Source organism: Carcharodon carcharias, chromosome 11 (genome assembly GCF_017639515.1).
Source record: "Carcharodon carcharias isolate sCarCar2 chromosome 11, sCarCar2.pri, whole genome shotgun sequence".
NCBI lineage: Eukaryota > Metazoa > Chordata > Chondrichthyes > Lamniformes > Lamnidae > Carcharodon > Carcharodon carcharias.
In genome coordinates, this window is record NC_054477.1 from 31,188,013 (window position 1) to 31,200,275 (window position 12,263).

Genomic DNA, 12,263 nt, shown 5'->3' on the forward strand with positions numbered 1-12,263 from the left:
TCACATTGAACAAACCCAGGTGGAGAAAGGACTTCACAACATCTTGTTAGAAAAAAACTTAAGCACAACATTATTCACCATATAATAAAAACAGAATGTGCTAGAAATATTCAACAGGACTGGCAGCATTTGTGGAGAAAGAAACAGAAGAAAAGAACTGAAGAAGAGTCATATTTGACTCAAAATGTTAATTGTTTCTCTCTCCACAGATACTGCCAGTCCTGTTGAGTATTTCTAGCACATTCTGTTTTTATTACATGCATTTTTTGTCTTCATTTCAAATTTCCAACATCTGCAGTATTTTGCTGTTATACTAATCACCATGTGACTGAGTGAGAAACTTTAGTTTATTGGAAGAACAATACAATAAAAATTCTGCAACCGAACCAATCACAAATAAATACAACACATGACACAAGGATAGTTTTTAATCAGTGCATTCACTTATACTTGTCAATACTTTACAGAAAGTCCAAATAAAGATACAAGACGAGGAATAAATTAAACAGTAAAATAATCAAAACAAATGTAAAAAGCAGCAATATGTAAACTAATTTTCACCCAGAACTAAAATGCTGTAAACAGGTTTTGCTAAGGGGGATAGAATCAGGAGTTTCAGGAGTTGCATTATGGTGTTACACCTGACAGATCCCCTCTTTAAATATTCAGATAAGCATATTAATGATGATCTGATGATCTTACAATCTGACTTGAATGGATTTTTAAAAATGGATTAATCTTTTCTCTAACGCTAGTCTGCAGTTAGTAAAAAAAAGAGTGCTTGGCCCAATCTTTTAGGTTTGCCCAGAGCCAAGCTAATTACTTTTAATGAGCTCTGGTCAGTGGTCTTTGTAGAATATCCAATGCAGAAGTCATGGCTTTCAATCCCATCCTTACTGGGTATATGAAATTGTAGGACTAGTTCTGTAATATGCTGGGGCTCTCTGCTGTAGATGCCACTCCAGCTAGATTGCAGGACAGAATCCATAACACTGATGGCTACAGAGAAACACAGCTTAAAAACTATGACTAGCACAGATGGACTGAGGGCATGCCTAACCAGTGCCTAGGGAAAACAACGGCTGGCACTGCAGGGGCAGAACTAGCAAAGCTGCATTGAGAAACCAACCCCCACCCCCCCCCCACCCCCCGCCCCCCCAGAGCTAGTTCTCCACAGCTTAGGCAGCAGAAACGGTATTAGAAGATACTGCCATTGGAGCCCAGGTTGCTATTGATGGTAGTACTGGGATGTAATATAATACAGCTTTCAGAAATACTTGAGTTGTCTAACTGATTATTCAGTCGACTAAATTTATTACATATAAAAAATGCTCAATCCTTGAAACATCTGTGCTTCCCCTAAACCTTGGACCTACTTATAAATCTAAAAGATGGTTAGAAAATGCCATGCAAGTCAGACGCAACCATCCTTACTGGACACTGTGGGTCAATTTTTATTGTTCTCAAGTTTCATTAAGGACATTTGACAGCATTTCACACTATAGTTACCATTATAATAAAAACAGAATTTTCTTTTAAGAATGAATTGTTACGTTTGCCTCAACATGACTGCCCAGAATCAGTAGAAACAATCCCGCTTAAGTGCTGTGGGATCCACCCAATTCCACTTCCAGTGATTCAGGGCTATAATATTGTACAATTCTACTTTTAATAGTTGGTTTGTGCCATAATTTCTGTTTTGGGCTGGTGATGTAGCCATCACAATTACCTCTTCACAGCTCAAGGCTCATGTTAGGCAGGTAATGTCTGCATTTCTGGCTGGAACCTCCTTATGTCAGACATGGAGTCGCAAGCTAATGAAACAATACATCAAGATCATTCCAACTCTGGGTGTTACCTCATGGACTGCTCTTCTGTGCATGAGGCTGGGGAATGAACCTTCAAGCTGATGGATCTTCACAACACATACAAAGCAAGCAAACACTTCATGTCAACTTGCCCCAGCAAGGTTTCCCTCCAACTGGTTAGTGTCTTCAATATACACAACGACATTAATAGTGATAACCCAAAAGATTACGACTGCCATTATAGGCAAAGCGCACACATGCTCCTCTACCAGTTAGAAAAGACACACGGCCTACTTTTCCCCTTCCTACAAGGTGGCATTTGCAGTGAAGACAAAGTGAATTCAATGCCAATTTATTCTACATGTTTAAACAGATTGCAGATCCGCACTTTGTGAAATGCCAGTTGCTGGTTGAGGCAACACAGCTGTTGTACCACTTAACAAAAGTCGCACTCTGACAACTATTCATGAGTTAGTGAAGGAGAAGTGTGTGCTGTTAATACACAAAAAATTCCAAGTTGAAAATCATTAAACGCCCCTCCATTTTAAAAAGAGGGAACAATGAGATCTGAGGTATGGCTACATAGCAACAATCTACTTGTGGAGGTAGCTACAAAGTATTTTTTCATTATACACTTAAAAAGGTACATTATTGCTTCTGACATACTAAAACCCTTTTACAACAATACAGTTTGCAGAGAAATTGGGAAGTAGAGAAAGTTGTGTATCCATTTTGACCACTTTAGAAGATTTCTTTTTTGTTTTCCTAAAAGTGCTGGTATTGACTTTAATACTTTAAAACCGTGCACATGTCAGGATAACCTGACTGAGTTTGCTACAGTATCTAAGAAAAGTTCAGCTTTAAAAGAGACAGTATCCACCTTACTTATTCTATGGATTATGTCAAACTTAGAGATGGTTTCAAAAATTGTTCAAAAAACTACAGCAATGAGTCAATGTTGACTTTCCGATTAATCATGGGTTGAACTTTTATTCTGAAAGTTCAGGACTGTCTGCCTATCACCTGTGCTTGTTGCCTAATTAAAATATATTTTAAAAAAAATACGAGAATTTACTCCAATTTCTGTAGTTCCTCGTTGCTGTCATTATTGTTTGTAGGTCATAAAAATAGCGAGCCCTGTCCTAATTCACTTTTCATGGCTCAATCGTATAATAGGGCACCAATATAGGACGTTTCTTGATTCAGTTCCACAAGAGGGCTCTGGTTGACCTCCAAATGAACATTTTTTAAGAAGTGCAACAAGACTATATGCAGCTTTGTCGAACAAGTGCATCTTCCAAGCTATGTAAAAATCTGTAAACCGATAAACCGTAGCTTTGAGTACAGTTTTCAGATTGCAGCTTTTTTTCTCCAAAGAACAGATTAAGAGATTATAACAATATGCAACACAATGTAAACTAACAGGGTACAGTGTTTCAGAGGAAGCATTTTTCAGCTATCAACAGGGCTTGTTCTTTGAGATTCAACTTTACAAAATTAATTTTGTTCATCTTCACACTGGGCTTAATGCAATTTCCCAGTCTGCATTCAGGTCGACTCTACTTCTTATTTTGCCACAGATAATCTTGAATATTTGGGAGAAGGATTTTTTTTCCTTTGATCTTCAAACTGGACTTCTCACCTTTGCTTTAACCAACGCTGTGAGTAACTTGTGGATCTCCTCATGACCTTCAACAAACTCAGTCACCAACCTATTTAAAAGAAATAAATGACATCTTGAGACGTGATAGACAACATCTCTTTTAGACTGTGATATGTACCTTAGTGGTTTATTATCTCCGTTTCAGGGATCAGAACCCCTTTAAATTGCCATTCTGAGGTGGGGATAGACCAGTTGTCTGTTAAAGCTGTGGAGGCTGCTATTTCTGTCTTTTGAATTGAACCCGTGTAGCTTCCTGCCACAGCTTGTTGTGTATTTCCATCAAACCCAGTGTGGAGTCACATTTATTTGTGTAAAAATCCATAAATATAACCCCCTTTCACCACATTTTCCTTTACTCTAGGTACTCTCCTCCTTCAGGCACTGGCCATCATGGACTTGTCCATGATTATGCTTGGCAAAGTACTGCAGTGGTTTACTGTTGCCTTCTGCAGTATGGCTGACTAGGAAACACTATGACTCTCACCACCTGCCATCAGGCATACTGGAAGGATTTACAGGCTGATAATCAACCTGTTTAGCCACATTATGAACACACATCCCACAGCTCTCAAGTCCTGAAGTGGGACTTGAACCAGGGCCTTCTAGTGCAGAGATAGGGACACTACCACTGCACCACAAGACCTCCCCTAGATACTCTACCTAAATGTAATGGTAAACAGATGATAACTTTACAACTGACCATTTTTGAATATTTGACCATCTATTATTCTTGAGGTATAATAACTTAATTTGCGGTTAAAGTTACTGCAGATTGGAATTCCAAAGATTGCAGCATTGAGGGAGAATTGCTAGGCTCAAAGTCACACACAAACCTATTTCCAGTTACTGCTTACACTTTGGATAATTATTATGAGAGAACACATTTTACAGTCAACTAATTGTTTTAATTCCTCAGTCTGTAATGAAAGGTCCCATGTTGGAACAAAAACAGGATTTGTTGCAGCTTATTTTTAAAAAATAAGACAATGTACTGAGGATTAAGTAATCTTTAATCATGGTTTCCCACTTCAGAAAGATGGCTTAAACATCCTTAAAGATTTCCAGACTCTGACAAAAGCACCTCTCTTAACAGAAAATGATAACAGACAGACAGCGTGTGTGGGCTTTAAGTAACAAATTGCTTTTTCAGAGAAAGAGTTCGGAGTGAAAACTCTGTTATTCAGGAAACTACATTTACTAAATCTTCACACTAAAAGTAGCCATCTCTCTGCAAAGACCTGCAATGTCCTATTGTCTTTATAATGCACATCTACAACAAATTGTCGAAGCATGTGCATGAAGTGCAGTTTTGAAAGTGCCAGAACATGCCTCAGCATCCTCATCAGTATTCAGAGAAATCTGTACTTTCACATCACTTTCTCTCAGGAGTAATTCCTCAGGAAGGATTCTTATTTTGGGGTCAGGTATGCCGGTATCAAATGCAGGTCCCAACTACAGACTGCGTCAGAAACAATCACCTGACATGCTTTTCCAAGGAACAGCCAACTAATGGTTAGAGGCTACGCTCGCCATCTAATTAATGATGGTGGGCGGCCTCCCAACGTGGAGTGCCAAAATGAGACCCTCCCACACTAAGAGAGCGGCAGCCTGCTGCTGGGAGAGAGAGGGCATCTCAAGATGGAGGCACCCTTTCAGCACCTTCAAAAATTTTGTAAATAAAAATGGCCACAACTGCCAGACTTCCCTCGTGGAGGGTGAACTCCCCCCCCAACAGAGTGGCCTGCAGTTGCAGTTGTAGCCATCTTCCTGTACTGGTAACAAGGTAGGGAATGGTGGGAAGGGGAAGTGATTTTAAAATATTTGGGAGAGTTAGGACTACTGGGTCTGCTGCTGAAGGAAACTTCCCTTTGCTGGCCATGTTTTGGCTAAATTGAGTGGCCTGTCTGCCGACTAGAAACTTTCAGTTGGCATGGGTAAATGCTTAAATTAGCTACTTGTTGGCAGGTAACTATTGCCCCTTGACTCGGCCTCCTTGAAAATGGCTTGGAGGTGGGAAAATGCCTGCAAACTGACACACTGCTCTCTCACGGGATTTTTCTGGCCCTCAATTCTCAAGCTAAAAACTTGCCTGAGCCCATCGACTACAGTTAAATGAAAGTGAAAGGATAGGCATGTGAGTAGATAAAAAGGACCCACTTGCCTTGAATGCATATGCATAATAAATATGTTAAGCAACGTAATTTCATAAGACAGCGTATAAGCTCCACAATTGAAGACATTCATTTCATTGTTAATACCTTTCCATTTTTTAAAAAGATGCTATTTTACGGTGACAAAACTCATCAAATTCTGTTTTTTGTTTATCTACTTAGAATTTCAGGATGGTTAGGCAATTTGAGAGCTGGTGCATTCCACAACTGGTCAATAATTTCGCCAACTTCAATCTGTTTTTAATCCCTTAGCTCCTCTAATTTGGGCCATTTGAATTTCCGAGACATCTTCTGTTTACTTCCCAGGGCTATAAACCAACAACAATTACCGTGATAAGCATTCAATTTTACATCAGTTTCATTAAAGTAATGGAAACTGCTGGGTGGGTGGGATAGCAATCATTGGATACAATCTAGGATTATACAATCTACTCAAATAAAATGTCTTCAGGAGCTCACGAGGCCTAAAAATTGATCACAGAACTCTTTGCTCAAGGGGATAAGAAAATAACTGACACACAGTACTAGAAATTAAATGGAGAAACAAGCAAGCTTTAGAACAAAAGTAATAATGACTTCAGTACTGAGTTGCTACTTCCTTTAAGAGACCTGACATTTTCAAAAGACTGCAAAGATTCTGCGTCCGTGCTATGAATGTTTAGTTTAGAAATTATCTTCATATCCCACTGGACATAAATAATAGATTTCTCTGTGTTTTTCTTTTCATGTTCATGGCTCAAGACTAATGCTGGCAATGGTTGAATAGTTGAAGTCAGTCTGCAAAATGATATTCAGCTTGGAAAAGCAATGTCCTTTCTATCAATTTGGATATGATGATGCTGTAGTGATTACATTACTGCACTAGAAATCCAGATGCGGGCTGAATTTCCCCATGTAGATGGCGTTGGAAGTAGGACAGCCATGAAAATAGGGTGGAGTCACGTCAGGATGGCTCCCTCACCACACATTCCTGCCTCTTGGAGGAGCTTCCCGCATTGGGAAGGGAAGAAGTTTGGCAGCCCACTCCAGTGAGACAAACAATTACGCCACTTAAGGGCCAAATTTGAGGCCATTTTCTGATAGAGAATGGATCTTCCTGTCTTGCAACCCACCCCTGCCTCCCCACCCCAGCTGTGTGCAAAACCTACCAGCTCCCTAGAAGCGGCCTCCTAGTCCTTGGAGCTGGTGGCTCCATATCTCAATAAAGTTGCCACCAAGACACAAGGCCAAAACCGGACGTGGAAGATTTCCCTCTCCACACCAATGGCCTTACCTGCTGTGGGCCTCTTCAGAACGAACCGGATGTGCTCTCAAGGTTTCCTACCTGTCTCACCAGCGCCCACCTTTCCTGATGGGGCTGCTGGCCAGACATCACTGCAGGCCCCTCATTTGGTCTCCTGCTTCCTTAATCCACCTGCCATCCTTAATTGGACGGGGCTCCTGGAGGCAGCTTCTTAATTGGTTGCCTCCAGGAACATTGCAAACGATGTCTCGTCACAGCCACTTCTGGGTTCCCGACCTGGAATTGAAGCTGATGTTGGGCAGATTATGAACTAAGTGGGAAAAGCCAGCCCAATTAGTTCAAGCTTATTATATTCTTTCACAGGATGTGGGCGTCTCTGGCTAGGCCAGCATTTATTGCTCATCCCTAATTGTCCTCAGTTTGGCAAATTTTTATGCAAAGGTTTATTAGAATATAGGATGCACTACCACCATTGGCCACTAGAGCTGAATCAATTGGAAAGTTCATGGTCAGGATCTTCAGGTTGGCGAGTTGGTGCAGGGCCCGCTCACCAACGCATAAAATGATGCGGGATGACGTCAGGCAGAACCCCCGACGTCACCCCGCGTCATTTCCATTTTCAGGTCGGTGGGGGTGCAGCCGAATCAGCTGTGCGCCCGCCAATCTGTCAACAACCTGTTGAGGCCATTTAAAAAGTACTTAACGTAATTAATGACCTGCCCATCCAACCTTAGGGTTGGCGGGCAGGCTGGGAGCCCTAGCGGGCTTCAGAAAAAGCGTGAAACCTCATCCACGGGCAGGATGAGGTTTCATGAGCGTTTTTAAATATTTGATAAAGGTTTCACTACAAGTGATGGACATGTCCCAACTCATGTGACAGTGTCACATGAGGGGACATGTCAGGAAAATTTTCTTTCTATCTCTTTAACATTTTAAAATTTGAAGCTGATCTCCTTGAGGCAGCACTTAGCCTCAGGGAGATGAGAGCGCTCTTCCGCGTGCATGTGCGAAAGAGCGCACTCTCAGCTAAGGGAATCTCCTCCCACCCGCACAGGGAGCGCATAGAGTTTCCTGGTGGACATCACGGTGGGCGGGCCTTAATTGGCCCGCCCATGTAAAATGGTGGTGCGCCCCCAATCGAGGGCACCGATCAGAGGCGCACCCGCTCCTGCATTTCCCCCCAACCCACGCCCCCGCGACGGAGGGAAAACTCTTCCCCAGGAGGGCAAAGCCGTTGAAGAGGAAACATAGCAAAAGAAATGGGAAACAGCAGGAAGATGAGATCTGATGTGTAGTCAGCATTGACAATGGTGCACAGCATGAATCATTTCTATGATTCCCAACCTACTGTAAATTACAAAGTAAGACAAACAATACTTGTCTGGCCAGATAAGTATTGTCAAGAGTTTAAAGCTTTAGCGCTTCCACAGCATAGAGAGGCAACTTTTAAGAAAACACTTCCTTAATGAAGTAACAAACTGGCACACAAGACCCCACAAAACGTTGTTAGTGCAGGTTGAATTTGACCAGGATATCCAGTTGCTTTCCTTCCATAACTTTATTGGGATGTTTAGCAGTCGCCTAAGCAGCTGGATTAATGTCTCATCCGAAGGACTTCCTCAGTACTGCACAGAAATCTTAACTTAGCTCATAGAATCATAAAATTATACAGTGCAGAAGGAAGTCAATCTGCCCATCATGCCTCTGTGGCTCCTTCAAAGAGCCATCCAATTAGTCTCAAGTCCCTGCTCTTTCCTCACAGCCCTACAATCTTATTCTTCTTCAAGTATTTATCCAATTCCCTTTTGAAATCTATTACTGAATTTGCTTCCACCACCCTTTCAGAGAGTGAATTTTAGATCTTAAAAAATCACTACATACGTGACTTTTTGTACCTCTGGTCACCTCTGGTGCGTCTGCCAATCACCTGAAATCTGGATCCTCTGGTTACTGACCCTTCTGCCATTTGGACCATTTTCTCCTTATTTACTCTATGGCCAGAATTTTACATTGATTTTACGGCACGTGCCTGCCCCGAACGCACGTGAAATTGTACGAAATTGCATCGGCCGTGTGTCCTGATGTCATCGTACACGTGAGCAATATTGAGGTTGACGGGTGTACGCAGGAGTCGGAGTCGCACCCGCCGACAATTAAAGGACAATTAAGACCGTTAAAAACCTAATTGTCCACAGTTTTACGTTGCCCGTGTGTTTTTGCGTTCATCACAAGGGCAAAACAGGCAGGCGGGCAGCCCATTTTTAATGAAACCTCATCCAAGGACAGGATGAAATGTCTGGGGTGAAATATAATAAAAAAAAGATATCTGGGCACTGATGTTTTTTGCAGTTCTGCTGTCAGGGGCCTGAATGTGTTGCAAAGACACAGTGCGGTGCCTTTTTTTCCTGTTATTTAATCTGTACAGGTCTGTAGCTCCTTGAGGCAGCTCCACAGCAGCCGTCTGCCTTCAGGGAGCTCGCTAGAAGCGCCCACCCCCACCCTCACTTTTGTCGGCGCCCGCCCTCTTCTCGCCCCCACCCCCCTTGGCAGCGCTAAGGCTTTCTCAGCACGTGTTTCACACTGGCTGGCTGTTAATTGGCCTGAAATTATGTTCGGGAGCCAATCGCAGGAGGAAGCGCATTTCACATCCACTTCCGGGCCTGCCGACTTGGCGCACATGCTGAGCGTGAAATTCAGGGCTATGAAAACCTTTCAAAATTTTGAATGTCTTCTTCAAATCTCCACTTAACCTTCTCTGCTCCAAAGGGAACAATCCCAGCTTCTCTAATCTCTCCATATAAAAGCTGAAGTCCTGCATTCCTGGTACCATTCTAGTAAATCTCCTTTGTTTCCTCTCCCAAGGCCTTGACTTCCTTCCTCCAGTGTTGCCCAGAATTGAACACAATACTCCAGCTGGGACCTTGGTTCAATTGGTTCAGCTCAAATTTCTTGCTTTAGTACTCTGTGCCTCTATTTATAAACCCACAGATCCCATATACCAAACTTTTGTAAACAGCCTCCTCAGCTTGTCCTGCCATCTTCAAAGACGAGTGAACATGCAGATTCCAGGTCTGTATGTTCCTGCACTTAAAATTATACCATTTAGTTTATATTGTTTGTCCTCCTTCTCCCTACTAAACTGAATTACTTAACACTTTTCTGCATCAAAATTCATCTGTCATGTGTCTGCCCATTTCACCATTCTGTGTCATACCCACTTGAAGTCTGTTACTATCCTTCTAACTATTTATGATATTTTAGAGGCTATGGGCTGCATCTATCGTTCGGTAAGTGGGGGGGCAGGGCCCGCTCATCAATGCGTAAAATGACGTGGGATCAGGTCGGACGGGCATCCCGATGTCACCCCGCGTCATTTACATTTTCAGGTTGGCGGGCCGACTCAGCTGCGCACCCGCCAAACTGTTAACGGCCACTTAAAGAAAGAACAGTAAAGGCGGGGAGGCCAGGCAGCCTTTAGAAAAAACATGAAACCTCATCCATGGGCGGGATGAGGTTTCATGAGGACTTTAAAATGTTTATAAAGTGTTGAAATTGGCATGTCACATGAGGGGACATGTCAGGAATTTTTTTTCCACACTTCCACAAACTTTTTAAAACTTCCAGCGATCTCCCTGAGGCAGCACTTTGCCTCAAGGAGGCCTGTGCTCACTTTTGCGCACATGCGTGAAAGAACGCACTCCCAGCTCAGAGAATTCCTCCCCGCAACCCCCCCCACCCCCCCCACCACACGCGCACAGGGAATGCATAGCGCTTCCTGGCGGACGTTACGCTAGGCGGGCCTTAATTGGCCCGTCCACATAAAATGGCGGGACACCCCCAATTGGGGGTGCCAATTGGGAACCCGCCCACCCATGCCCACTCCCACTCCCACACACACACACTCCCCCCCCGCGCCCCCCCACCACCGACGGGGGGGAAAATGTTGCCCCATATGCTTAATTCCTAGAGCCTTCTAATTCATAGACTTCCCTTAAACAGCTCTTTTAAACATTCTTCCCAATTAACATTTCCATTATTTCTGAACAATATCCACCCCCCCAAAATGAGGAAATTGTGCAAATGGGCACTACTTAATTTCCATTTTTAGTACACTGAGCATAACACTTGGGAGAAGATACAAAAATGATCACAGGACAGTTCAGAGTCCCTGTTTGGATTGTTTATAATTATTCCATTGATCATCATTGAATCTCTCACTATCAACATCCTGGGGGTTACCATTGACCAGAAGCTTAACTGAGCCAGCCATATAAATACTGTGGCTACAAGAGTGAATCAGAGGTTTGGAATCCTGCAACACATAGCACACAAAGCCTGTTCACAATCTACAAGGCACAAATCAAGAGCGTGATGGGATGCCCTCCATTTGTCTGGATGAGTGCAGCTCCGAACACTCAAGAAGCTCAACGCCATCCAGGACAAAGCAGCACACTTGATCAGGACCCCATCCACCACTTTAAACATTCACATCCTCCATTACCAGTGGCAGCAGCATGTACAAACTACAAGATGCTCGCCTTACAGCAGCTTGCAAAGGCTCCTTCAACAACATCTTCCAAACCCAAACCTCTACCGCCTAGAAGACTCATGGGAACACCACCACCTGCAGGTTCCCCTCCAAGTCACAAACCATCCTGACTTCAAAATATATCGCTGTTCCTTCATGGTCACCAGGTCGAAATCCTCAACACCACATGGACTGCAGCGGTTCATGGCTGTGGCTCACCACCACCTTCTCAAGAGCAATTAGGGATTGGCAATAAATGCTGACCTTGCCAGCAATGCTCACGTCCAAAAGAACGAATAAGAAACACCTCCCAAAATATCTTTGAATCTTTCAAGGTGAGAGTAGCCCACAGTATGTAACATGGGACAGAAATTTTCACTCAGCGACCAGACATGCACCCGACCTGCTCAAGCGTGAAATGACACACATTCACGTTGGCTGAGTGTGCCGACGTCAACGCACAGTTGCGCGATAATTCAGCTGGCGGGCACGCACCAGAGCCGGCAACACGCCTGCCGGCAATTAAAAGGCCTGTTAAGGACATTAAGTAATCATTTAAATTAAATTTTTCACTGCCCGTCCAACCTAACGGTTGGAAGGCAAGTGAAAAGGTCAAGCGGCCTTTGCATTTTTTTGGAAACCTCATCCATGGGTGGAATGAGGTTTTCAAAAGCAAATTAAAAATAAAATAAAAGCTTTAATTTTTCATTAATAACATGTCCCTGCTCATGCAGACAGCCCGTGCATACATGATGGGCTGAACGGCCTCCTTCTGTGCTGTAACAATTCCGTGATTTCATGAATTCTGTGACTGTGTGAGATCTGTGGCTAACATACAAACTACCTTGAA

General features: G+C 43.1%; 1 protein-coding gene across 2 annotated transcripts in view; it reads right to left on the minus strand.

Moving 5' to 3' along the window:
* Positions 1 to 1,168: 1,168 nt before the first annotated feature.
* relt (RELT TNF receptor) overlaps positions 1,169 to 12,263 on the minus strand; it is a 92,470-nt gene continuing 81,375 nt past the window's right edge. For both annotated transcript variants that reach the window (XM_041199366.1, XM_041199367.1), the window contains one exon: positions 1,169 to 3,520. In XM_041199366.1, coding sequence (XP_041055300.1) covers positions 3,509 to 3,520 — 12 coding nt within the window. In that variant the 3' untranslated portion in view covers positions 1,169 to 3,508. The remainder of the gene's footprint in view (positions 3,521 to 12,263) is intronic.